This window comes from Brassica rapa, chromosome A02, assembly GCF_000309985.2.
Source record: "Brassica rapa cultivar Chiifu-401-42 chromosome A02, CAAS_Brap_v3.01, whole genome shotgun sequence".
Lineage (NCBI taxonomy): Eukaryota > Viridiplantae > Streptophyta > Magnoliopsida > Brassicales > Brassicaceae > Brassica > Brassica rapa.
Window position 1 is genome coordinate 23,412,704 of NC_024796.2, and position 27,617 is coordinate 23,440,320.

Consider the following 27,617-nt stretch of genomic DNA (forward strand, 5'->3'; position numbering starts at 1 on the left):
TTTAAAGCACAAGATATTTTACATTTGTGAAAATTCAATAAAATGTATCATATGCATTGTTAGAATTTGTAAAGTAAATAAACATGTTCTAATTTATACCAGTTTTTTTTCTAATTTCATTTAAATCTCCAACTCGTTTAGACCCATTTGATTTTTTATGATAAGATTAATCATTAGTTCATATATAATAATGTAACATCAAATCCTAATGATTGATTACATGTAATTAAATAAATTAATGTTTCAAAGTTGAATAGTTAACATTAAGGCTTTTAATTTTTAATTCACGTAAAATGAAAAAACATTGTTACAAACCAGAGGATTCTCCATTACAACCTATATTAAACATAAGTAAACCATTGAGAATTTTATACTGATAATTAAATAATATATGGTTATGATCACGTCATGTGTAAACATGTTTTAATAATCTGTCTATATTCATAGAGATTTATTGTTAGAGTAATTATATAATAGATTATGGGTGAATAATAACTGAGTTCATTTAAATTATAAAAAAATATGTAATGTATTTTTATAGTTAGAGAAATATAAGGTAAGACCAAAAAATAGTTAAGTCTAATGAAATGGTCTAACAACCTTGTTTAAGTAGATTTTTTTAAGAATTTTTCCCTTTTAATAGTAAAGATTTGATGTGCAATACCAACAAAATCTCCCATCAATAAAATATGTTTTCAAGTTCCATAAATAAATTTATGCATTTACTTGTTATAACTGATTCAATATATTAGAATGTAAATGTAGTATCACCCGTAAGGATGAATTTCCGTATTTGACAATTGTTGATCTACTATCTTTAACACCAAGCTTCAAAGAATTATTAATATAGATACAGTGAAGCAATAAATATTTATTTTGTGAGTCTGTTTCATGTAGGTATTTTTTGCTGAATGAAAATTTTGTATCAGCAGAAAGAGAACGAAAGAATATACGTGTTGAAAAACGTACTTATAAAATTTGGTTATATATAATAGAAATAATTAATAATGAGTAGGTAAATTTGGTTATATATAATAGAAATAATTAATAATGTAGATGTATAGTTAGAGAAATATATGGCAAACCCTTAATAGTTAGAGATAATTAGAGAAATATAAGGTGAGACCAAAAAAATAGCTAAGTCTAATGAAATGGTCCAACAACTTTTCATAGGTAGATTATTTGATTGAGACTCAACATTATTTTTGGAGTTACGTAACAATAATCACTGTTTTCTACAATTTGCTTTTTCCTTGAAATGAAAAACGAAACTTTTGTTACCTAATATTTTTTTCTCTTGAGAAATTTGTGATGGCGCGTGAAGGTGTCATCAATTAACCTCAACATTATTTTTGGAGTTACGTAACAATAATCACTGTTTTCTACAATTTGCTTTTTCCTTGAAATGAAAAACGAAACTTTTGTTACCTAATATTTTTTTCTCTTGAGAAATTTGTGATGGCGCGTGAAGGTGTCATCAATTAACCTAATAAACTGATACTTCATACTCATACATCTCATCGTAACATGTTATAAGTTCATTTTAGCAAAAAAAAAAAAAAAAAAAAACATGTTATAAGTTCACCAAACCTCAACATTATGTGGATCTCGATCATGGATGACTGCATGTTCAATTTTTAAAAGTTTATATGTATATAGCTAACTTAGTGGGAATAGTATAACACGCGTAGACACGCAGTAATGTACCCAAATTAGTTCACTAATCACATTCACGAAACTAAAGAAGTGGGACCCATCACTTAAAAATACTTTAACCTAATCAAACGGTGAAGAAAAGAGTTTTGTCCATGATCGTCGTCCTCATTACGGCCGGTGACTCCAATAAACCATTTTTGTTTGATATTCAAAAATCTATTAATAAAACTGTAGATATAATTCACCAAACGTCATGCCATCACATACTTTCAAATAAGTTAAAACCTAATCTTATAGCCAAGTCTTATCTTTATATTAAAAAGACAATTATTTACATCAATATCTACACTTTTATTTTACCAAAAAATATCTACACTTTTATTTTTACTAAAAAAAATATCTACACTTTTTAATTTAAAAGTGAAAAGAACAAACCTTGTTGATTTCATCTTTCCTTTCCAACTCTTTCTTTATTGGTTTAACACTTGGAGATGACATTTTATTAAGAAAAAAGTTGGTTTGTGACAAAAGATCAACTAAAATATATTACATAATGTAAATCAGAGAAATGAGACTAAGTTGTAGTTTAATTGACAATTAACAGAATTATCTTTCAATATAATAATGTTGTAGACATTGTACTATTTGTTTTACATCAATTGTACTATAAACATTCATAGAATAGGGTATTTTAATAATAGGAAACTGTAATCTCAGTAATTGGTATTTTTATTCAGTGTAATATTACACGGTTCCATAATCTTATCAATATTTTATTATATTTTTCTGATGACTAATATAACTGTCGTCATTAATAAATATTAATTATCTTCGTTGGAATCAAAGGAAAAAACAAATAAGAAGAAAAGTCTATAGTCAGCAAGCAGGAACCATGAGGCATAACAAGCAATGATATTCCTCCAGCCCCATCGTCACTTTCTTACCATTGGAGGTTTCTCTATGAATAATTGAGTTTAGATCAATTATTTTAATTTGTTTACAAAAGAAATGCCTCAATATATAATCCGTTCACAGTGTTTGGTGCGTTTCAAACGCAAAAACACGTTCGAAAATTTGTATGTAATTCATAAATTTTATTGTTTAATACTTTATCAGTTAAAATATTCTCTAGAAAGTATTGAGATGTGCTCACTTATTTTTAATTATTATAAAAAGTCACATGTAAATAGCCTTTGGTTAGTATTTACCACAACTACAAAATAGATAAAAGTAGTTATTTGTATTTAAATTTAACATGTAAACATGTATAGTATATTTGAACAAAATCTTCCTACTTAACCATTTACACACTGTTAATCAAATGGAAATGTCCTTTTGAATATTTTTAACAAAAAGAGCTAAGCGATTTAAAATCTCTAAGTTAAGTATACATTAAAGTTCCACAAAGATACTTGTTAAAAGTTTTCTTTCTTCCCTAAATTTGCTTCAAATGTGATATTCAGCATATCTAAATTTAGCTTTGGGGCAGTTTCTGCTTCGTCACTTTGTATATCCGCACTATTTTTTTCCGGCGCTTAAGGGATAGAGACAGGCTATTCAATTTGTTTCCACTGATTTAGCGAAGGTGTTATCTATTGAGTGGTGGAGCATCAAACCTCTTTGAACCGAGGTTCGGCGTGTTGACCCATTGTAAGGTTGTGTCTTTGCGCTCAATGGAGGCAACAAATTAGCTTTGTTCATTCGTTACCATCTCATCTGGTGGCTGTCTGTCTACGAATTGGTTGATTTTTTTTGCGTTTGTGGTTTGGAATTGCGGGTGTCTATATCGTCTCTGGCAGACAAATCCATCTCTTTGGCGGTTAATCTCCATTTGCATGTCCTCCTTGCATTCTAGTTCAAGTTTTGTTTGTGTCATTCACGTTTGGCTTCTGAGTTGTGTCGATTCTTTTCATCTCTTAACCTTCGTTCCTGTGTGATTGTGAGGCGCTAAAAAGACCAGACATGGTTCTCCTGTTCTGGACTAGGGCGTCGTTTTGCAACCAGATCGAATATGTTCGACGAGGAGACCTGGGTGTGGATTAGTCCTTCCAGGACCACGATGTCTGTTTGGATGTTTTGGCAAACTGATTTTTCTTTTCAGGATTTAATAAAGTTAGATCTAGAGGTTGTCGTCTTCGTAATCCACCTTTGTTCCAGAGTGACAATCGTCTTTGCTCTCGACGGATGGAGACAGTCGGTCATTGTTCCATGCATCGTGGGTTCTCCTTCAAGTTTGTTTCACTCTCCATCTTTGACCTCCAATGCTTAAAGCGCTGATGTCAATTTTGGTTGCAAGTTTGAAGAGATCTTTATGATCTAGCTATATCGGTTATGTCATGTGAGTTACCAACAACCGAGGTGAGCACCACGTTTCAATGATTAACATCAATGGTAGAGAACAAAAAGTGATACTCTAAGAATTATGGAACAGTTTAGTGGTTGAGCGAAACTAGACTTACGAAATTTGAATTAATTTTGTTTGTTCGATTTAAGTTTATGGTCAACATTTGAATTCCCGATCAGAAGTAAATGTTAAAAAAGTATACATTAATATTTTTTTTAATAGATATGAAAATGTAAGTAAATAGAAGAGGACGCTGAAACATTAACTTTCATTATACAAAAAAAAAATAGCCATAGCCTCCTCACCACTTTCTCTTTCTCTAGCCTCACCACTTTCTCTCTCTCTTTCCCATTTTCACAGCCATTTGTTAGATTCCTCTCTCCCTCTCTCTCTCTTCTTTTTCTATTGGGTTGTTTATTAGAGACTGATTAGCTCAAAGGAACCCAAAAGAGAATTCTTCCCTTGTCTTCCATTTTTTTCTAAATTTTCTGGGCTCTTATTGTTTTCCCCTCCGGCCAATTTTCTAAGAAGAAGACTTTTGAGTTTCTGGGTTTTTCCTTCGCAGTGAAGCTTCTCAATACCCATAGAACCTATATACTGAAGCAAATTACTGAACCTCTAATACTTGGTGATATTATAAGCTATCTATCATCTCTATATTAATAACTTTTTGTAAAAAAAAAAAGATAAAAGAAGAGATGGGGAAGCAAGGGCCTTGCTATCACTGTGGAGTTACAAGTGAGTTCTTGTTGTTTCTCCAAATCAAGATTTGTTTTCTTGTGGGATAAAAGTCCATAACTTGAGAGCTGTTTACAGATTGTTTCATAATAGGAAAGAAAGAAGAACTGCTTTCAATTTGATTATGTGTAACATTTGTTGTGAACAGGCACACCTCTCTGGCGAAACGGGCCACCGGAGAAGCCGGTACTGTGCAATGCGTGTGGCTCCAGATGGAGAACGAAGGGATCACTAGTTAACTACACGCCACTTCATGCTCGTGCTGAAGGTGATGAGGTTGAGATTGAAGATCGAAGAGGTGGTCAAAAGATGATGATGATTAATGGAATGTCTATGAACAGAAAGAGGAAACCATACCAAGAAAGCTTCACGGTTAAGAGAACCAGCTTGGAGTTCAGTAACGGTTTCAAGAAGAGGGCTTTAGAGGAAGAAGCTAGCAACAATAGGTCGAGTTCAGGGTCTGTTGTATCGAACTCAGAGAGCTGTGATCAGTCCAACGCGTGGGAAACGAGTTTTGCTGCTTGTAAGAAGAGGACGTGTGTGGGGCGTCCGAAGGCTGCTGCTTCTTCTTCTGTTGAGAAGCTCACAAAGGATCTCTTTAGTATTCTACAGGAACAGCAGTCTTCTTGTTGTGTCTCTGGTACTTCGGAGGAAGAGTTGCTGTTTGAGAATGAGTCACCGATGGTGATAGGACATGGGAGTGTTCTTTTGAGAGATCCTCGTGAGGACTCTGAAGCTAGCTCGCTCTTGGTTGAGAGCAGCAAGTCCTCATCAATACATTCTCATAACTTTGGTGGAAAGGCTATAAAACAGGAGCAACTCAAGAGGTAAATAACTTGGAATAAATGTGATTTAAGCAAGTGTTAAATGATCTTTTTTTGGTTGCAGGACCAAATCACAAGTCTTGGGGAGACATAGTTTACCACTCTGTAACATAGATTTGAAGGTAAAATTCATTTGCAGCTCCCAAAAGTTTTTGTTTTCTTTGAATATTGATTTGAATGCTTTCTGCAGTATGTTTTCAACTTTGATGAGTTCAAAGAAAAATTCACAAAGGAAGAGCAACAAACACTGATGAAACTACTTCCTCAAGTTGATCTTCCTGATAGGTTAAATGCAACTTCAGTCTTTACAGATTTGTTTCATCAGCTACTTCTGAGTTCTTAAATTTTTTTGTTTTCTCTATTTTCGCCAGCCTCTTGAGCATGTTTGAGAGTTCTCAGTTCAAAGAAAACTTCTCCTTGTTTCAGCAACTCGTTGCAGATGGTGTCTTTGGTACATCAACTTCTTCCTCTGGATCAAAACTTGAAGAGTTTAAGACACTTGCAAAGCTTGCTTTATCCGATCCTGACAAATCCCATTTGTTGGAAAGCTATCAGATGCTCAAGGTTAACGTCATATACTCTTCTTGAAACAAAATAGTTTCTTGTCTTGCGGCTTTGGCTCACGTAAATATTTGCTTCAGGATAAAGAGATTGAAGACTCTGTTACTACAACATCAAGGGTCTCAAACCCGAATACATCAGATAATAATAGTTTAGTAACCATTAAAAAACCTTGTGAAAGCCTAAACCATAACTTCTCAGGTCAAAACAAAGATTCTTCAATAGTGCCAATCCACAACTTTCTGCAATAAAAATATGTCTGTTTCTGATTAGTTTGAGTTTTGCATTCTCCAGAGACAAGGGTTGTGATGAAGAGCCCCAAAGAAGTAATGAAGATTGGATCAAAACACATTGAAACCAAAGAGATTATAGAGAACAGTGTCTCTTCCTTAAACCATATGAGCTACGGTGGATCTATGGTGTGTGGTGGCTATGAAGATAATGATAACTCTGATCAGGATCTTCTTCTTGATGTGCCGTCAAATGGATCATTCCCTCAGGCAGAGCTTCTTCACATGATATGATATGAAAGAAGAAGGTTTCTCAAACTCAATTGGTATTTCTCAGAACAAAGACTTAAAAACTCTTTAAAGATCTCTCTCTGATCTGAGGAGAAAACTCTTTCACCCTTTTTGACTTTTTCTGAGAAAAAATGTGGCCAAATGAGTTTTTCTGCAATAGAAATTGCTATCATCTGCAGATACATAATATAAAAAAAGGAAGGATTTTTTATGTAAGGGCACTTTTTGGCGGTCATATACTGTCTTCTCCTTCTTACTACTAAACTTGGAGAACAAGGAAGTTTCGTTTCCTTATTGAAATCTTTTTCTTGTGCTCAAAAGATGAGATTCATAATAACATATTTAATAGTATTAAGATACCATATGCATAAATATTTCAGTAAGTAATTATTTTAATTATAAAACAATTTTAATAGATATTTATTATTTTATTACAAATTATTAAAATTTACAATTGACAATTTTGCTATATTCGATACCACATTGAACTTTATATTCTATTTACACACCAGAGATCTTTGGTAAGTTTTTTACTTTTTTTTATCAATGAATTAGTTTCCTTGAAATTTAAATTTTTTTCTTTTTGGTGTAAACGTATCAATAAACCTTGGTAATCTACATTTTTTACAAACTTGAAGAATACGGTTATTGATTTTAAATGCAGTTACTTTTTACGCAAAAGCAATCATACGAACCTTATGGTGAGAATTGTGGGACCCACAAAAACTAACGGTGTTAAAAGTATATTTTGAGAAATAAAAAGTTAAAAGGAGTCAAAGTCTCTCTCCACTAATTCTCTTCAACACTCTCTCTACCAGAAAATTTGTTTCTTTCCCGGCGACGAATAGTTTCGCCGGAGCCGGTGAGAAAACGCAGACGAGCTCGGAGAAGAAGAAGAAGATCGATCAGTCGTTTACTGTTCTTGACCCTCGGGTAATGCATTTCTTCTTACTCTCTCTGTGATCTCACACGCTGCTTCGGAGTAAATCCTCAAAAGTAGATATCTGTGGTTGATTTGTGTAGAAATTGAATTGTTGAATCTATAATGTTAGTAAAGGAATCGACTTTGTAATGTTTTTGACAGGAAGGATGAATGGTTCACGTAAGCGATCAATCGTCTACGCCATTCGAGATTACCCACTTGGCTGTGGAACTCACCCTCAGAGATCCATCAAGATCCCAAGAACTAGTGATGTCAAGCAAGAAGACCCTGCAGGGTTTAAAATCTCTGTTCGTGATTGCGATGTTGCAGCTCCCACACGTGAGAGAATCGGTCTCAAACAAGAACCAGCAGCGTTTAGATACTCTCTCCCTGATCGTGTTCTTGCGGCTCCAAGGTTTAAAGGAGCTTGCTCCAGACAAGAAGCAGCTTTTAGAAGCTCTGTTCATGATTACGCTGTTGCAGCTCCTACACCTAAGGGAACATGTCTCAAACAAGAGCCAGCCTTTAGAAACTCTCACCATGCTCCTGTTGTTGCAGCTCCAAGGTTTAAAGAAGCTTCTTCTAAACAAGAACCAGCGTTTAGAAGCTCTGATCAACACGGTCTCACTCCTCGTGAGCAAGTGCTTGAGGTCCTGCGTCTTTTCAAAGATGTGTTCAGACAGTTGGACCGAGATAAACAAGCGAGACTCCTAGGCGGAGACTTATTCGACGCTACAGCTAGAATAGACATCCGAACGCTAGATGTGTTGGAGAAAATGGGGAAACAAGTCAACACAGAGAAGAGAATCGGACTGGTTCCAGGAGTCAACGTTGGAGACGAGTTTCAGTACAAGACCGAACTCCGTCTTGTCGGCCTTCATTTCAAGACCATGTGCGGGATCGATTACATGAATGTCGGAGATGTTAAGCTTGCAACAAGCATCGTTTCCTCGGAAGGGTATGGTTACAGCGATAAGTTTGGTGCAGGTGTTGTGGTTTATACAGGTGAAGGAGGTAACGTGGTGAGCAAGGAAAAGAAAACTGAAGATCAGAGATTGGTTAAAGGGAACTTGGCTTTGGCTAATAGTATGAGGAAGAAGAGCTTAGTGAGAGTGATACGTGGTGAAGAGAGGCTGGATAAGAAAGGGAAGCGGTATGTGTATGATGGATTGTATTTGGTTGATAAGTACTGGTTAGAGAAGGAGGTTAGAGGTACTACTGTCTACAAGTTTAAGCTTTGTAAAGTCCCTGGTCAACCTCCTCTCTGTTGACTTGAGAAGAATTACTTTTAGATGTATGAAATAAATTTGATATTGTGCAATAAGATTTTGAGGGGACAAGGTCGATTTTACTGACTTAAAATGGAGTTATTTATATTTTATAAGTAAATAAATAAATCAATTGACTTACGCAAATGACAAAACCTAAATTACTATTAGAAAATAATAAAAGGTACAAATAAGAAATTGGATGAAAATTGTAACCATTATTTATAGAGAAAAAGACTAGAATAGCACTAAACCAAGTTTTTGTTTCCAAAGTAGCACTCAAGGCTCAAAGTCACAAAAATAGGTTTCATTAAAGAGGTAATGTACACTTATACCCCTAGGGTTAATTAATCCAAACTTAGGGTTTAGAGTTAAGGGGTGGGGTTTTGGAATTAGGGTTTAAAATTTTATAAATAATAAATAATAAAATAAAAAATAAAAATTTTAAAAACAGTTTCAAAAAGTATTTTTAAATTATAAAAAAAAAATTTAAAAAAATAAGTAAAAAAAAAATTTGAATTTTTTTTTTTAAAAAATTATAAAAATTTCGAATCTGAAAACATATAATCTGAAACTATAAAAAAAAAATTTCTTTTTTTTTATTTTTATTTTTTTATTTTTATTTATTTTAGTTTGTTTATTTAATTTTAAACCAAGGGTATTATAGATATTTTACCCTTTAATGAATGTCATTTTTGTGACTTTCTCCTTCTAGTGCTATTTTTGAGACATAAACTTCAAAAGGTGCTATTATTGACAATTGCCCATATTTATATCGAAGGCTTTTTAATTAAATATACTATATTCAGTTTATATGGATAATGCAGGGCAGTCCTATAAAATAGCACCCCACCCTAAATTTATGGGTCAACAAAATTTAGTATATATTATAAGAAAACCAGAAACACAAACTCTTAGGGGACTACATTTTTGGATCAAGATTTGAGTAAATCCAAGAAAAATTGAGATTTGAGTAAATCTTAAAAAGATTTGAGTAAAGATTCATGGGGTTTTGAAGAAATTTTGAGAGTTTTTGAAGAATTTTTTTTAATTTTAAATATTTCTAAATAATATTTTTAAAAAATTACTATAGTTTGACATTTATCGTTTTATGAAAAATATAAGAATTTTTAAAAATCGACTTTCAAAGAAGTTTTATTTTTTTCTATTTCAAATTGTTTTTTTTTAATGTGAAGTAAATTTTTTATTCTTTTAAGAAGTTTCAAATACCATCATTTGAAGTGGTATTTAGATCATTGTTTTCACTATAAAATATCATCCAAACTGAGCTCGAGAATTATCTTCTCATGGTTGGTTTATGTAACTCTCTAGCAAATACATCTCTCTTCATTCTTTGGCCGGGTTCGGTCTCTTTTATCTTCTTGTCTATGTAGACGATATTTTAATCACTAGAAACGGTGAGCCAACGATGCAGTAAATTCTTCATCAACTAGCAAATCATTTTTCCATTAAATTGAATTATTTTCTCGGCGTTAAAGATGTGTGTACCTTTGCTGGACTTCACTTGTCTCAAAGGAAATATATCATGGACCTGTTTCATAAACATGGGATGACTGATGCAAAACCCATGGGAACACCAATGGCATCCTCGCCTAAGCTCACTCTCTGCTCAGGCACGTAACTCTCGGACCCAACGACATATCGTCGACTTGTGGGAAGTCTACAATACCTTGCCTTCACCAGATTAGACGTATCATGTAGTGGATATGAGGACATATTCAAAATGGTTTGCTCAGAGTCGCAAATGTGAGCCACGAGACCAGCTTGCAGATGCTTTGACACAACCATTACCACGCACCAAGTTCATCAAGCGCAGAGACAAGACAAGAGTGTCCACTGCCCCCTCCGTCTTGCGGGGGTGTGGAAAGAATACATTAGTATCCCAAAGATATCTCTCTAATATCTTATGTATCATACACTTATGGAATGTACTCTTAATACCTAGACCTTGTTGGGAAGACTTTCGATACAATTTTCCATTCAGTTCTTCATATTTAACCAAATATTTTCTAACAGTCTTGTATATTACTGTCAGTTCCCCGTTAACTTGTCTCAGACCAAATGACCCAATGATGTTCTTGACACTGCACAGCTCTCCTTGATATCACTACGTCATAATATCATCACTCCGAGCTGAAACTCCTTCCTCTATTTACTTGTATGAAGAATACACCAACACGTTGATTTCTTGTGCACTGATATTCTTCTTCTTGTTCTCACTTTATTTCTTCTCCTCCCGCAAACATAACATGTGCCCATCTTGCACCGCTATTTAAACTCAAATAAGACACACCGTCTTACTTCCGTGTTAGAAAGACTATTGACACAAGACCCATAACATATTGCAAGTTAACTTTGAGAACCAATGCACTCTCCTACGCCTGAACTTCCTTTAGCCCATCACTACAGCTTCTTCGAATGTTCACGAAACACCACCATCTTTCTTCAAACCATAACCTGAAGCTGTAACATCATCTACACCTTGATCTAGACTCCTTCCCATTTAGATAGATCAGTTTTGAATACACTTTGTACTGCCATGAGTAATGTAACCTGCTACCTAACTTCAACCTTGTCAGGAAGACTTTATATACTGACCTTGTTCAAATCCCTTAAGATGAGTGTTATTGCTTAAACACCTTGTACTTCCCTAAGCCAAAGACACGTTACTCTTTGATCTGCGATTCCGTTGAAACTCTGTGATCTTTTCTACACCCGCAATCAAAACCTATATGGTTCTGATACCACTTGTTAGGAGTTATTTATCGCTAAATTTCTTAATTCTTTAACACAGATAATTTGATCACCGAATTCCCGCCACAATTTTTACTATCAATCAAAGGGTTTAAACAAACATTTTAAGCGCTTAATAGGAAGAAACAACGAAGAATAAGGAAGATCGAAGAAACTATATCCCGAAGCAACATGACTCGAACAGTGTCTTTTGTCCTCTCTCTACTTAGCTCAAACATTTATGTATCCTAATAGGATTATGACATAATTTTCTTATCGCAACTTCCTTTAATGCTTTACTTTCTTTTATGCATTTGTTAATCAATAAACATAGCCGATGTTGCTTATTGTGCGGTCTAAAACAAGGATGGGCCATGTGCAAGGAATTGGGCTAAGAAATTGAGCCTAATACCCAAAAAAAACTCTAAAATAAAATTTTAGTTATGATTTTATAAACTTAAAATCAATAATAGGAATATGGTTTTTCATAAATGAAAAAAAATCTGCGGAATCGCGCGGATCTATATCTAATAATTTTTTTTGTCAGCTTATCTAGTAATAACTTAAAACTATATCTCTGAAGTTAGAACATAAAATATATATTATTAGATTTAGAAATCAATATCTTAAAGCTTTATATTTAGTGTTTTAAAAGTTATTGATATAAATCTACAACAATAAAATCTAGCGCTGCAACATAAAAACTTACATCCTATATTTAAATTAAAGTGACAGCCTATATCAATCAATCCTTTTATCTTCCTAAATGATGCAGTGTGAAAACCAATTTATTAATGCATATCTTTTATTTAAAAAAATCATTTTTTTGTGATCTTCTTGAACTTTTAACAGCAAAACATTCTTCTATAGACTGAAAGTTTATATAACTAATTATGATTAATTGATTCCACACAATACTTTTTCATTTCCTGTGAACAACAAGGCAGCATTGCATGATTGATTTACTAATCTAACAGTCATAACTACTTTTTAATTTCATTTACCAAATGGTCAACACAATTACATACAATATCTTATGAACATTAAAATCCGAATCCATGCCTATCCATAAGACATACCTTTAATTAATGTACATATGATTACATTTTTATATAAATAGAGACTATTAACTAATAAAAAAAAAACTACTCAAACTCTTCACTAATTCTTTACAGAAATATGAATCCTTCTCAAAAGCGACCAGTTGTCTATGCAGGTGATGTTGTTGTTGATCATGCTGCTGCAAATTCAGAACCTGTTGGAGTTTCTCTCGGAGAAGATCATGTTCCTACACCTCGTGAGAAAGTGCATGAGGTCTTGCGTGTTTTCAAAGAAGTGTTCACACAGTTGGATCGAGAGAAACAAGCTAGGCGCGGTGGAGATTTATACGAGGCGACATCTCGAATAGACCTCAAAACACAAGTTTTCTTAGAGAAAGAAGGCAAACATGTGAACACACCGAACAGAATTGGACAAGTTCCTGGAATCGAAGTTGGGGATGAGTTCCAGTACAAAGCTGAGCTTCGTGTCATCGGGCTTCATTTCAGGATCATGTCCGGGATCGACTATGTGGAAGTTGAAGGTGTGAAGTTGGCGACAAGCATCGTTTCGTCGGAAAGATATGATTTTGATGATAAGTTTGATGCTGATGTTGTGATATATACTGGTGAAGGAGGAAACGTGATTAACAAGGAAAAGAATGCTGAAGATCAGAAGATGATAAAGGGCAATTTAGCATTAGCTAACAGCATGAGGCATAAGAGGGAAGTGAGAGTGATACGTGGAGACGAGAGATGGGATGGTAAAGGGAAGCATTATGTGTATGTTGGATTGTATTTAGTTGATAAGTACTGGTTGGAGAAAGGAGCTAGTGGTAAGAGTGTGTACAAGTTTAAGCTTTGTAGAATTCCTGGTCAACCTCCGCTAACTTGAGAACCATATTTGAAGGAACTATCAAATAAATGAAAAACTATAATGTATAACTAATAAATGAAAGTATTATTTAATAAACGGTTGATAATGAAGTATGTTCTTTTTTCTTTTTCAAATAGAGAGGAAAGCTGTATGTGCATCAGTATGATGAGTTGGATTTGGTTCATTGGCAAGAGAGGTCATGGAGGTAAAATTATAATTAAGAATAAGCATTCTAGGGTTCCTGGCCAGCCTTCCAGTAATTTGAGACATTATTGTGAGATGAAATTTTACGTACATAAATATTGGACCATATTTTTAAGAATACCAATAAAAATAGTTAGACGTCGTGTTACTATTGTTAGGCATATTGCAAAATTGACGTAGTTTATAACTAATAACGTGTATTTTCTTATAAAAAAATCTTGGTAAATATAATAAAAACACGATGTTTACACACTAATTTCTTTTAACTCTAACGCAATCAATTTAATGAGTTTCCACAGTACTTTTTTTAATCTACTCACCTTTAGTTCTTGCATTTTTCACATTTGTATTAGTGAATTAAAATTATTTTCGTGCAACTACTGAATAATACAATCGATTGAAAGGGGTTAGGGTTGCATCAAAAAATAATGTGATCACTTCACTCGGCACCTGAATTTTATTTTTCAGTCCATATATACAATCTACTTAGAAAAATAGCTCACGGTGAACCACTCTCATTTAATACCTCCAACTACCATAGAGAAAGTAGAAGAAATAGCTTATGTCAAATATATTTGGCAGTGTCTTAAAACATAACTAGATATTAACCCGCACATCCGTGCGGATATATTTATATTTTTAAATTAACTTTTAAAAGATAAAATATGTTATAAAGAAATATATTTAATATCAATTTTATGTATATAATTTTTATTTTAAAAACATTTATTTGTTGAAATTTGTTTGATGATATTGTACAGATCATATATTAATGAAGTATTTTTGTTTATTTATTTAAAATATAACATCAATATTAATAGTTTAATTTTAAATATTAATTTTATATGAATTAATAAAAAAAATTATTAGCTTCTTTGTTTAGAAATTTTTATTCTCGAAATGTTTTTATGTGAATAAAATAATTTTTTTTATATTTTAAAATATTATTTTATTTAATATATTATATTTCAGTTTAATGTTTTTATTTTTACTAAAATATCAAACATAAAATGTTACAACCAATAAAATATTATTTATTTTGTTTTATATAAAAATAATAATTTGATAATTTAAAAAGAATTAGGCTATACTATTTAATTTCAAAATTAGTTACTGAAATATATTAAATATGATCTATATTAAATATGATAAACAGTCAAATGATAATTACCTAATGACAATATATTTCTTTTTTCTTAGAAATGTTAATGTTTAGATGTATATTTTTTTGTTAGGGGAATATTATATATGAATAATTTTAACATGTTTAGTTAAATTTCTAATGAATGGTCTAACATAGACTTGTGTATGGTAGATAAAAAATACTACTCTATTTTAATAGAGTAGATAAAGAAAGGAAAACCAACAACATCCTTTCTACAGAAAGACAAAACTGAAGTTGCTATGTTTTCAAACTAATTGTGATTAAATCCAGCTGTTACAAATGTGAAATGGGGAACTCATTATGATTGATTCGGAACTGGTAAAGGATACAATTAATTTCGGTAAATGACATACATAAACAAGTTATACTATAGATATCAGTGTTGTTTTATTAAATCCACAACGTTTAAGAATAACTCGAGTTTATCAGCAGCTTCAGAAACACTTCAGGAGAAGTCACCAATTCAGATTTTATGATACAATTTTTGGGCCTAAAAGTTAAGTTGAAATTTGGATATTCAACTAATTCAAAGAGGGATTATATTAAAGCTAAGAAGTGACTTAAAAGTCTTTTCAGAAACAGATTTCCTTCACAATGCGTACAAATGATTAGGCATTTCCACTAATAGGAGTAGTAGAGAAGTAAATTCGTATCAGGAAGGGTTTGTTGAGTCAAAAATGTACATCCAATATAACTGACAAAAAAGCAAATTTGATGGACAAAACAAAGAAGAGAAGATCATAGAGAAAGATATAGAGAGTTAACAGAGTAGAATACCCACAAAATGTGTAGCGCCGTTTTGATTCATGCGGTTACATATGTTGAGAAGCTGCTGATAGTGGTTATGTGGGAGAAGCTAAGGTGAGTTTTAGGATGAAACCGATGATGAGTCCGATGAGTCCAACCAAAGCTGCCAACTTCAAGGATAGCCCGCTGTTACTCTGGTTTCTTCGTCTCTTCACCATCTCCTGCAATGTCAATTTAACAACGTGATTGGAGATTTTTAACGAAAACAGTTAAGTTCTCAGCGATGGAATATCAAGGAAAAGTTTATGGAGGCGTACCAATTCATGCTGCAGCTGTTGTGTTTGCTTAACAGCTGCATCTCGCTCTTCCTTCAGCCGCTGTATAGTCTGATGATACATATTGATAGTAAAGAAGTTAGAATGGGAATTAAAACAAGGGAAGAACTTAGTCTCTTTTAGACTATGATGTGGTGAGATTCTGTGAGTTACAGCTGTGGTACCTTTGCTCACACTATGAAGAAAGGTATATAACAGAGACAAAAGAAAAAACAATATTTAAAGTATAAAAAATTCTCTGTATCTAAGTATCCCAAACAAGCCTCAAAACAACAAGTTTGAATACTAGACAGTCATGGATTGAAATGAAAGTGTAATTATTAATACAGCTAAAAGTGGACTATTGATAAAGTGTCTGTTTGAGCAAGAGGTCCATTGGTATAATAGTATCACATAAAGAGTCATCCTACTATAAAGGCTTTGTGATGATCATAATTGGTTAGCACGCAAGCTAATAATGGGTGGGTGTGGTTGTTACTCACAGAGATGGTTTCAGAGCCGTTTCCATCACCATTGGTTGCTCCGGATTCAGAGGATCTTTGGGTTGTAGACGGGGAGATATACGAGACCTTAAGCTTACACTCTGTTAATGTTTTCCCACTGTCCTTGGTGAACTAAACACAAGCATGCAATTTTTTTGTCAAAATTTCATTTGCCATTAAAAAGAGAAGAGAAATCATGATTCGGAATGAAGAGTGAGACTTACAGTGTCTTGAGGAAGGTCATCAACATCAGTGTGTGGAGGTACAATGGTACTTTGAAGGAGAAACTTGTCTTTGCACTGCATATCTGGAGGATACTCCCTTTGCGCTTGTAGAGTAACTACCAATTTTAGAAGATGTTAATCAGTCCCATGTTTAAAATGGCAATGAGGGAAGGAGTTGTGAAGAATGAATGAGTGTAAAACCTCTAATGATGCAGGAGTCCCAAGGCTGAATGACACCAGTGTTGGGTCTTACAAAATACTTTTTAGGAGATGTTGTTTTCACCTGTATTTAGTCAAAAAAAGAAAGAAGTTAGGGAGGGAAGAATCATGATAAAGAAAGAAAGCAAATGAAGTTGACCTTGAAAGCAACATAGTCCTCAGTTTTGTTGGCAACTTTGAGATCACAGTAGCTCTGTTTCTCAAGTTCAACTGATACAAATATCAAAACATATATTCTCATTCAATTTCATAGAATCACTTAAGAAAAAGTCACCAGATGCTTACAAAGGAATTTGAGTTCATCAGGTACAATGGAGATGAGCTGGTTCTCGCCAACGCCAGACATTACACAGAAATATCAACAAATCACTCGAAACCTATACACATCCAAATTCAATGGAGATGAGATGATTCCAGATTCTATTTTATTTTATTTTATTTTTCCCAGAAAAAAGAAGCAGTGAGAAAGTAAGAGCAACAAAGACAGGATCAAACCTGCAGAAAAGGAAAGGAAGGAAGAAAGGTGGTTATTTCTTTTCTCTTTCCCGCCGTAAATGGCTCTCCACCATTTACCAAATTTCACCTTCGATTCGTGGTCCCCAACGTTTCTAGAGAGAAAGAGATAATTGGGAAGAGAGAGCCTAAGCGCTTCGTGGAGCAGAGTTCCTCCGGCGTCGCCTCCGGGAGAGAGAGAGGAGGGGAGGAAAATGTGACACGTGTTAAACAGTTGAAGAGGAGAGAAAAAGGCACTAGCGAGCGACAGGCTGGAAGTAAAAGGCCAATGACGTTGCAGTTAATTATTGGCAGTTATTTATTATTGAGCCTAACTGTTATAATAGGTGGTAGGCCATTTCTCTTTCTCTTTTCATTAATTTATTTATTTCCGTGTCCGTTAATGATTAATGTTTGTAGTGGTTTTAACATCGGACGTTAAAGATTTATTAAATCGAGATAGTCGAATCTTGACGAACATAATAGAATTAGGAATTAGAGACAAGAAAATACATTTTTCTGCTCAGTCATTGTTCAATAAGAACTATTTTAACAAAGACAGTTTGAATTGTAACGTTTGAAAATTGAATTAGCAGTAACGTAGTAATTTTTCTAATATAGTTATCTTTGGTAGTTGCACAATCCAGACAAAACGTTTAATGAGAATTACACATTACTTCATTGCATATTGATTTACTTTTCTCAAGTCTGTAAATTACATGAAGAGAAATGAAATCCAAAAGACAAAAAGAAACAATTCTTACAAGAGGAGGGAAGAGAGACATAGTATGTAAGAGGAAGAGATTTAGCTACCTTTGAAGGTTGAAGAGAGAACAAGACGGTTGGGGTTTTGGTGTTCATTTAAAAGTACAGAGACCAGCAATTCTGTCTCTGAGATTGTAAAGTCTTGCTCTTCTCACTTACCTGTGACTCACCACTTTTATCTCCTTAATGTTGGGAGAGTATCTGTTTCAAATCAAAAACACATCATATACACATATTCTTAAGCCCCATTTCATTGTAGATTCAGACCAATGATACTACAAAGTTCATGGAGACTAGTATGTTATGATGATGGCTAAACTCTAGAGTGATCAAGACTATGTTTGATACTGATAGGTTTTAGCTATTTAGAACTTCTCAACAATGTAACACTTCCTTTATTATCAATGAGACACCGATAACAGCTTTGTGTATGGATACTAAGCTATGCTCTCATGGCGACAAGCTTGGATCATCAGTCTTATAGCGACTGTGGTGTAAGGACTCATGGCGTCTCTAAAAAACAACATCAAAGTATAATCCTCAACATCACTCGAGCTCCACTCTTATACCGTCTTCTTTCTGTTTCAGAGATCCTAACTACATAGCCTCTGAATAATTCCAAGCCTCTTTTTGTTCACGTCAGCAGTTCATTTGGCTTCTTCATTTTAAGTACCTATCAGATGCACTATTCTGTAACAGTCCTTCATTAGCACACTTGAAGTATCAAACGAAGATAGCTGATGATGGTATTTATGATACGATTCAATGAGAACATTGGTACTGAGTGCACTATTCATTTTATTGGTAGGTAAAAAAAACAGAAAATCTGAAACGAATTGACCAAAAAAATTAATTTGAATCAAATCGAGCCTAATCCGACATAAGTACTCAAGTTGGTCATATTCTAGGGTATTTCAAGTTTTTGAGTTTTACTCTAACCAAATCCAAGACAGATTGGATATCTAAAAAGATAAAGTTAAAAAAAAAATACACTGCAAGATAACTTGTTTTTTAATAAATATTATATTTTACTTCAACCCGGTTAAACATGAATTTTAGATCCGGTTACAAGCTCGTTTTGAACAAAATTTCCAAATACAATCTAAAACACTGCAAGAAAAATTCATGTACTCCAACAACATTTTCCAAGAAAAAAAGTCGTTGGAAAAGTTTAGACGAGCTATTAATTAGGTGTTTTTGTTGGTATTTCCACGAAATGTTTTGACAAAACTGATCTTTTGGTATTTCCTCAGAAAATTTCTTTGAAATATTCTGATCAATTTGATTTTTCAGCTTTTTCTCAAAACTGTTTGTCAGAATTTGCTCAAAAAGCCATGATTGTCGGAAGTTTCTCGAAATTTACCGACTATTGAACGTTGTCGTAAAGATCGTCGGTTTATTGTCGGAATCTGAAATTATGTTTGCCGCCTTGATATATAAAACTCTTGAACTCCCCTTTGAAATTTAGTATTTTTTGTTTCTGAGAAAATAACCAATGAACATGTTTCTCAGTAAATTTTACTATATGAAAATGTAAGCCGCACGAGTTTACCATTCTAACTTCATCTCTTTTCAAGTTTTTTTTTTTGAAAAAAACGTTAACCCCATGTCTATTAATGACATAGACCTAACCCCGGGTGGAGGTACAACCCACGGATAAACCCTCTCCTGGGCATTCAAATAAGCCGAAAGTAATAACGCATACCAGTGTGGCCAGCGGGGTTTGAACTTTGAACCATGGTTCACCGTATTGGGATTATTTCCCTCAAGCGCCACTAGAGTACCAATACTGATTCTCTTTTCGAGTTTTTGTGTGACTAATCTCTCTTTTTCAGCCCATAATCTACTGAACATGGTAGCAACTGGTAAAGAGCGCATATAGTCTCGTTAAGACGAACATATATCTACTTTTTGGTTTTTGATTTTGTAAAAACCATTTTTTTACCAATCAAGATTTAAAAAAAAAATAGATTCCCTAAGAAATAGGAAAACCAGATTTTGTGTTAACTACCTATTTTCAAGCAAAAACCAAAAACCATATTTTGTTGGTTTTCTAAACTATGTACGTCAGTACGTGGATTTTGTATACCTTATTATTTCTTATTAAAATATTTCTATATTTATGTATTAATACAAGAAAATATTAATAAGAAAGGATTAAAGTGATGAAAAGTAATTATTACAAATCACTAAATTTAAATAAAATATTTTACATTTAGAATCTAATATGAAAAATATAAAATAATTGTATACAAAGGAATAAATTAACATAATTATTTATTTTTTAATTTCAAAATAAACCAATGTAAATATTTTTACTGATTATATGTAGATATTTATTTTTCATTTATTAAACTAAAAGATTTCCTATAATTAGTAAACAATACTTAAAAATCAAACTATTGATATTTATTTAAATATCTGAATTTTCTAAATTTATATACTTCTACCACAATTTTTAAAATGTAATTAATTTTTATTTAGTTTGTTTACAAAAATAATTATTAATTGTGTATTGTCATATAATATATACGAATGTAGGTTCATTTATTTATATCCGGTCAAGACAAGCAATAAAATTATTTTATTATTTTAAACATTTTCTAAGATAAATAAATTTATCTTAATGATGTAATATTTATTATATCTATAGTATGTAGAACTTTATTATTAGTATTTAATAAATTCCAGCTTCAAAAAAAAATAATAAATCACTATACTTTAAACAAAAAAATAAAACAAATATTTATTGTTTTTAGTTTTGGAAAAATAAAAAAATTACAGAAAAAATAACGATAAAAATCTATGAATAAAAATTATTTTAACATTTAATCACAGTTTTTTTTTAAATAACTTTATTAAACAAATTTATGTGTGCTTTGATAACAGTATTTTATATTTTACTATTTTCAGAATAAATATTTTACTATGAATAATATTTTCATTCTATTAGTTTTAAAAGCAAAATCAAAAACTAAAAACCAAAATCTAAAACATTCATTCATGTTTTTCAAAAAACCAAAATCTACTGTAAAATTTAAAATCAAAAACTAAAATCCAAAAACTAGAAACTAAAATCTAAAAACTAAGAAAATAATCATCACCTAAAGGACTCTATCATTGAGTTTCTCGAGGTAGTATTTGTTTTTTTATAGAGGGTTTCTTTTTTTTTCCGTCAATAGGTATTTGATTAATGGGCCTAAAAAAACCTCAATACAAACATACATAAGCCCATAAAACCGGGCCAAAAACAATAAAACTTTGGGCCTAAAGCCCAACAACGGGAAACCCTAGGACCCACGAGGTTTCGCCGCCGCGCGGACAAACGCTGCGGTTCCGACGTCGCCCTCGCTACGAAACAACACCGGGAACCAACCGTCGGTTCACCTGGATCCACCGGAGCTCACTGACTACACACCATCACCACCGCCAAACGTCTTCGACACAAATGAGCCCAATTTCGGAGAGCATCACTCGACTGATCGAGATCTCATCCGTCACCATTCGTCGCAATCACCGAGAGGAAGACTTCGCGTGAACCATCACCGTTAACCTTGGTCGAGCTTCGATCGTCCTCCGACGTCGTCACCACCAATCCAAACCAACCAAAAGCGACAACACTAAAAGGAAAGAAACAGACTAAACCCTAAAAATGGAGCTAGGGAACCAACCGACGGCAAGGCAATGCATGGAACGCCTTCACCTCCTGTAATCTAGACCGATGATGGCAAAGCTAAACGTAACCTCCACCTCTCAGAAACAGGAACCGGCGTCGACGGAGCTGAAGGAGCCTCCGCCTCCCGGAGACAAAACCAAATAGCCGCACAAAGAGCTTCACCGCGCCTTCTTCACCACGACCGCACCTTTACGCCAGAACCAGATCCGCCATGGACGGCCTTCTTCCAGAGCTCAGGCAAGGCGGAGGAGAGAGGGAACGACAGCAAAGCGAAGATCGAAGGCTTTAAAGGTGGCTTTAGGGGCTCCAGTGACGGCACGCACGCTCACGCGCTGGCCGGTCACCGGACCCGAATATAGATCTACTTTCTTTCTCTCTCTCTCTCTCTCTAAACGACCTTTTATAACGACCTTTTATAGAGGGTTTCTATTCGACTATACCTTTGAGTCTCCATGGTTCTTATATTTCTTTATTTGTCTAAATCACTGTTTTGTGCTATATTAATTAAAATTAGATTTAAGCTTTGTGGTGGCAATAGAATTTGATGTTGTTTATTCAAGTCGTCAGGTTCACGTTAGAATTGACTTACACCCCCAAGGGATGAAAAAAAACCAAATATTTAATTTTTATCATAATACCAAAAAAATAAATAAAGCAAATGTTTACATCTTTCTTTGTCTGTAATATTCGTAGAATTATCAAAATGTATTTTTTTTTCTTCAAAAAGCTTAATAATCATAAAGTATGATTAGCGAGATTCGAAACCTAAAATTAGTTTTCCTCCGTCCGAGTGTATAGAATCGAGAAAAAAAATAACAAAAAGGAGAAGGAAAGAGTGATTGATTCTTTGTCATCCACGCATCTCTCTCTGTCTCTCTTGGTTTGGCTTTGCCAAGTCAGCATTCAAACATCTCAAAGCAAATTTTCCCAAAGCAATTCCTTCAGCCGAAGGAGAAATAAATAAATATAATTTAACAAAAACATTCAGTCTCTCTCTCTCTCTCAGATCGCTGACATTACTATCGTCAGATTCTCGTTTGATACGTTGGGAGATCGATCTAGATACGATACTTCGCCATGAATCCTGAGTAGTAAGACGCCTCATGATTTTGATGTTATTTCTATGATTTAGCCTCTCTCTCTTCGATGTGTTGGGTGGTTTAGTTTTGTTTGATTTTGCTTTTGGATCTATGTTTGTTGGTTACTCAAAGGAATCTACCCAAATGTTCCTCGTTTATTTTGTCTGATCATCGATTCTCGATTTGGATCTCGTAAATAGGTTAGATCTACTAGGGGTAGTAGCTGACTGAGATCTCTGCACTCTCTGTTGATCACTTCAATAGTTTAAATTCGAGGGTGTGACGTAACAACACCTTTGATCTCTTTCTTACTACTCGAACCAATTCATTTCACTGATGATGTTTTAACCGTTCCTGTCTTAATCCTTTTTTTTTATTTATTTAAAAATGATTGCAGTGACTATCTGTTCAAGCTTTTGCTTATCGGTGATTCTGGTGTCGGAAAATCGTGCTTGCTTCTAAGATTTGCTGTAAGTAACTCTCGTTTCTTTTCTCAGCTGAAGAATTATTCATTAGATGCATCATCTTTAGTAATTGCCTTTTTAACATTGAATACAAATAAACCTATCTATAGGTTCTTGAAAATCACTTCTTGTTTGTCAAAAAAAATCATCTTTTGTCTGTTCATTCACCGCTTAGTTCTCTGTTGGTACGGTTGTTACTCTCTTGTGTGTTATAATTTGGTATCTTGAATTTCTGTGTGTGTGCAGGATGATTCTTACCTTGATAGCTACATCAGTACCATTGGTGTTGACTTTGTAAGCATCCTCTTGCAATCATCACCTGTTTGTTAATATATGCAGAACACGGAAAAACAAAAAGAAAAGTATTAATCTTTTTACAAATTGTGTATTGTAGAAAATCCGCACAGTGGAACAGGACGGAAAGACAATCAAACTCCAGATCGTAAGTCTGTTCTTTAGCTCCATTAGCCAACATATATATTCAGTTAAAGATTTAGGAAGGAGCACAGAATCACCCTTGTTTTGGTAATCGTTGTTGGTACAGTGGGACACAGCAGGTCAAGAACGTTTCAGGACAATCACCAGCAGCTACTACAGAGGAGCTCATGGCATCATTGTATGCACTCCACTCTCACAAGACCAATCATCTTTTTCTTAATTCACATCCATTCGCTCACAGTTGACTTTTCCTTGGCAGGTCACCTATGATGTCACTGACCAAGAGAGCTTCAACAACGTCAAGCAATGGCTTAATGAAATCGACCGTTACGCTAGTGAGAATGTGAACAAGCTACTGGTTGGGAACAAAAACGATCTCACATCACAGAAGGTTGTATCCACTGAGACAGCTCAGGTAAATAAACAAACCAACTGGTCTCTTTTTGCTGTGAACCTTGTCGAAACACACAATAACATTGTCATCTTCTTCTCCAACAGGCTTTTGCAGATGAACTGGGGATCCCTTTCTTGGAAACAAGTGCTAAAAATGCTACCAATGTTGAAGAAGCTTTCATGGCCATGACTGCTGCTATTAAGACCCGGTTTGGATTAGATTCCACTTGTGTTCCTTAAACTCTTTTACTTCCGTACTTAACCGTTGTTCTTGTCTGCAGAATGGCTAGCCAACCATCTGGAGGTGCAAAGCCACCGACGGTCCAGATTCGCGGACAGCCAGTGAATCAGCAATCAGGCTGTTGCTCATCTTGATTCCATTTGTCTCAAAAGGTCTCTTTGGATCATTATAATCATTTGTTTGCATCGCATGTAAGACTCCAATTGCCAACTCGTTGAATTGAATATTCTTTTTCTTTCATTTTATAGCTTTTCAATTCTTTTCTCATGTATTTCCAAGTTTGAAACTCTCATACATTCTATAGTAATTCTAATTCAATAATTCAAAATAATTCAATAATTCAAAATATATTTAGTTTAATTGAATACTATGGTACTTGTAACACTAATCAGCGATTTTGTTAAAAGAAGCTAAACATTTGCGTGACAGAAAGTTTATAATTTGTTTTTTCCATCATAACTTAAAAGCACTCAAACTTGTTCTGTAGAAAAAGTGTAACAAAAATGATAGAATTAAGAACAAAGATTAAACTAAGAGAGTAGAGAGATAAGATAGATAGATGCTGAAGGACCAAGAGGGGTCTGTCTTTACTTGCCCAACGATGGGAACTGAGCACTGTCTCCGATGGCCGGAGCAGGAGCTCCTCCGTTCACTTTTTCATCTCTCTGTCCACGACCACCGTTGCGGCCTCCTCCATCTCTCTGTCCACGACCTCCTCTTCCACGGTATCCACCTCTTGGGTTGTATCTCTCTCCATCAGCAGGTTTCAAAAACTCGTTAATGCTCAACGACTACAAAATCACACACAGAACAAAGCATAGAACTAAGTATGAAGATGTTTAAAACCAAAAAAGACTTGCGAATTAGAACGTGAGAAGGGAGAGAAACAAGAACCTTCTTAGCCTTCTCTTCTTTCTCAGCAGCATCTTTGCGTTTGTCCTTGTCGGATCCCTGAAACAATAAAAAAAAACTTGCTCTGTTATTGTCAAAGCAACCGACAAAAAATAGAATAATTCAGATTCTGACCAGCTTGATGAAGATTTCCTCATTGTTGGTCTTCTTGCTGGAGAGCTGTTGCATAGACTCAAACACTTTGGTGTCAACTTTCCTTTCCTCAACCTTTGTTGCTTGCAGAGCTTTCTTCTTCTCCTCCAGAATTTTCTCATACTCTTCCAATGTCATTTCCTAATTATTAAACCCAATATCCATTTTACCGTTAGCACATACATATAACAAGTTAAAGCACATGAGTAGTCGAAGATGTTTATACCTTGTCTTCAGGTTCTTTCTCCTTTCCCTCATCAGCAGGAGCGTCTTTCTTTGCATCGGTGGTGTCATCCTCACCGCCTTCCTTCTCAGCGACAGGGCTCTTCTCAACCTCTGTTGTGGCTTCCTCCGTTGGTCTAATATTTACACAAAATAGAGTTTCTTATCCAGTGTATAGTACAATACATCCTATACAGAAACTGAAGAGCAGGAGGATGCTTACGGTGGAATATCATCTTCAGGGGTACCCCAGTTTCCACGACCGCCACCCTCACGTTTCAGGTCATTACTAGCAAACATCAAGTTACAAGAAACAAAAAAAAATCACAAACAGAACAAGTCAAACATAGCAGTAACGAAAGTAGAAAGACCTAAAAAGAGAGCTTACCCACGACCAGTTCCGCTACGGCGCTCGAAGACCCTCCCATCACCAGCTCTACCATTGGCAAACCCACCACGTTGACCTCCGCGACCACCACTTTCGCGGTATCTACGGAACCCACTAGTCCTTTCTCCATCCTTTAGATCATGAGGTCTGTCTCCTCCGGGGTTAAATGAACCACGAGGAGGTCCACGACCCGCACCACCACCACGAACTCCTGAAGGAGCATTCCTTGACTCCCTCACTACATTCATCAAAGATAAACCACACTTCATTCAATAACTTATTTTTTTACTTCTTAGTTCTTATGTATACTTCAAAACAAGCAAAAGAAACTTTTCAATATTCATATTCTTAATAGAATAAAATCATAGCTCCAAATTAAAAGATTATGTATATCATCATCAAACAAAGCAGTAGAGAGAATCTAAGAGTAAAACACTAGAACCCCATATGAGAAAAGCTTACATCTTTCATGTCAAGATTCACTTACATGACTTAATCAAACACTACCCATCATGTCTGAAACCTAAGTCTGTTCCACATCATCATTACACAAACAGCAGACAGAAGCTAGGTAAGACAGAAAAAAAAAACCTCCCCCAAATGACCAAAGCATACATCTTTAAACAAGATTCACTTACACGACTTAATCAAACACTACGCAACATGTCTGAACACTAAATCTCTTCACTATCTACACAAATCAAAGAAAATTTACCAGCTTGGGAAGTAGGCGGCTGCTTGGTCTGAAGCTTAGCGCCCTTAGCAGGCTGCGCAGGAGCTTCTTTCTCGACCTTCTTAGGCAAAGAGACAACAATCTGGCTTGGATCCTCGGCGTCACCTCCCAAGAGATCAAACGGGTTCAAAGTCGACATTTTCGGATTCTGGTGAGAAACTGTTTTCGCTTGATGGGGTTTTTCGAGAGGGAAAAAACCTTATTGACTACACGAATCCATGGAATAAATCTGAATGAAAAGGTCGAAGAGATGATTTCGGACAGAGTTGTGGTTGTTTTGTATGACTCAGAAGTCGAAGGAGAGTGAATGAGGGGAGCTTTGGAAAAAGTATGCGGCAGCGAGAAGGTGTAAAGATGCTTTAAACCTAATCCGTAAAACCCTCTGGGGATTATACTCTGCGGATTGTTGTATCTTAAGCTTATCTATTCCTCTTATTTCGTACGTACGATTGGGTTTTAATCCTGCGAAGCGATCCTATAGATTAATTCTCACGGGCTCCAACTGGTTAAGCCCATTAGCTGTTACAATACGCTTTTAATCCACGGAAAGACTTTGTGGGCTTTAATTTCAACCTTTTAGACTAGCCTAGTCGGAGACGTTGATCAAGTATTTCAAATTTGAGAATTTTAGGTTCTTATGTTCCATTCTAATATTTTACTAGTACGGATCGGATTCAGAAAGTAACACTTCAGGTTCGGTTCAACTTTGTATTATATTCTAAAACCGATAAAATAACTATAAATCATTCTGATTCAAGTTAAATCACTATAATTTATTTTGAATTGTTTAAAATCATTTACTTG

General features: G+C 34.4%; 6 protein-coding genes across 10 annotated transcripts; 4 read left to right on the plus strand and 2 right to left on the minus strand.

Moving 5' to 3' along the window:
- Nucleotides 1-1,414: 1,414 nt before the first annotated feature.
- LOC103853786 (GATA transcription factor 27) lies at nt 1,415-6,945 on the plus strand. 2 transcript variants are annotated; one of them, XM_033284220.1, is made up of 7 exons: nt 1,415-4,738; nt 4,887-5,565; nt 5,627-5,684; nt 5,753-5,847; nt 5,934-6,132; nt 6,204-6,324; nt 6,418-6,945. In XM_033284220.1, exons 1-7 carry the CDS (start codon nt 4,699-4,701, stop codon nt 6,645-6,647), a joined length of 1,422 nt encoding a protein of 473 aa, XP_033140111.1. In that variant the 5' UTR covers nt 1,415-4,698; the 3' UTR covers nt 6,648-6,945. The 2 variants fall into 2 exon arrangements, with proteins under 2 accessions (XP_033140111.1, XP_009128943.1); XM_009130695.3 differs by having other exon boundaries at nt 1,481-4,738; nt 5,934-6,126; nt 6,418-6,934.
- A 267-nt stretch (nt 6,946-7,212) lies between these two features.
- LOC103853787 (YDG domain-containing protein At5g47150) lies at nt 7,213-8,919 on the plus strand. Its single transcript, XM_009130696.3, has 2 exons — nt 7,213-7,577; nt 7,729-8,919. Exon 2 carries the CDS (start codon nt 7,734-7,736, stop codon nt 8,835-8,837), a length of 1,104 nt encoding a protein of 367 aa, XP_009128944.1. The 5' UTR covers nt 7,213-7,577; nt 7,729-7,733; the 3' UTR covers nt 8,838-8,919.
- Nucleotides 8,920-11,767: 2,848 nt separating this feature from the next.
- Nucleotides 11,768-13,616, plus strand: LOC103853788 (YDG domain-containing protein At5g47150). Its single transcript, XM_009130697.3, has one exon. It carries the CDS (start codon nt 12,768-12,770, stop codon nt 13,518-13,520), a length of 753 nt encoding a protein of 250 aa, XP_009128945.1. The 5' UTR covers nt 11,768-12,767; the 3' UTR covers nt 13,521-13,616.
- Nucleotides 13,617-15,396: 1,780 nt separating this feature from the next.
- On the minus strand, nt 15,397-17,710 carry LOC103853790 (vesicle-associated protein 2-1). Of its 4 annotated transcripts, none has more exons than XM_033284224.1 (9): nt 17,503-17,710; nt 17,460-17,468; nt 17,164-17,275; nt 17,018-17,088; nt 16,861-16,942; nt 16,660-16,775; nt 16,436-16,567; nt 15,936-16,004; nt 15,397-15,839 (listed from the first exon to the last, which is right to left on the minus strand). In XM_033284224.1, exons 3-9 carry the CDS (start codon nt 17,222-17,224, stop codon nt 15,714-15,716), a joined length of 657 nt encoding a protein of 218 aa, XP_033140115.1. In that variant the 5' UTR covers nt 17,225-17,275; nt 17,460-17,468; nt 17,503-17,710; the 3' UTR covers nt 15,397-15,713. The 4 variants fall into 4 exon arrangements, with proteins under 4 accessions (XP_033140115.1, XP_033140113.1, XP_033140112.1 ...); XM_033284222.1 differs by having other exon boundaries at nt 17,450-17,468; nt 17,503-17,707; XM_033284221.1 differs by having other exon boundaries at nt 17,164-17,255; nt 17,374-17,468; nt 17,503-17,706.
- Nucleotides 17,711-22,624: 4,914 nt separating this feature from the next.
- LOC103853792 (ras-related protein RABD2b) lies at nt 22,625-24,757 on the plus strand. Its single transcript, XM_009130700.3, has 8 exons — nt 22,625-22,902; nt 23,288-23,360; nt 23,601-23,648; nt 23,749-23,796; nt 23,899-23,970; nt 24,052-24,207; nt 24,291-24,394; nt 24,467-24,757. Exons 1-8 carry the CDS (start codon nt 22,889-22,891, stop codon nt 24,558-24,560), a joined length of 609 nt encoding a protein of 202 aa, XP_009128948.1. The 5' UTR covers nt 22,625-22,888; the 3' UTR covers nt 24,561-24,757.
- A 64-nt stretch (nt 24,758-24,821) lies between these two features.
- Nucleotides 24,822-27,163, minus strand: LOC103853793 (RGG repeats nuclear RNA binding protein C). Its single transcript, XM_009130701.3, has 7 exons — nt 26,796-27,163; nt 26,081-26,318; nt 25,916-25,981; nt 25,697-25,829; nt 25,453-25,611; nt 25,321-25,377; nt 24,822-25,217 (listed from the first exon to the last, which is right to left on the minus strand). The coding sequence occupies exons 1-7, from the start codon at nt 26,950-26,952 to the stop codon at nt 25,014-25,016; spliced, it is 1,014 nt and encodes a 337-aa protein (XP_009128949.1). The 5' UTR covers nt 26,953-27,163; the 3' UTR covers nt 24,822-25,013.
- Between the last annotated feature and the right edge of the window lie 454 nt (nt 27,164-27,617).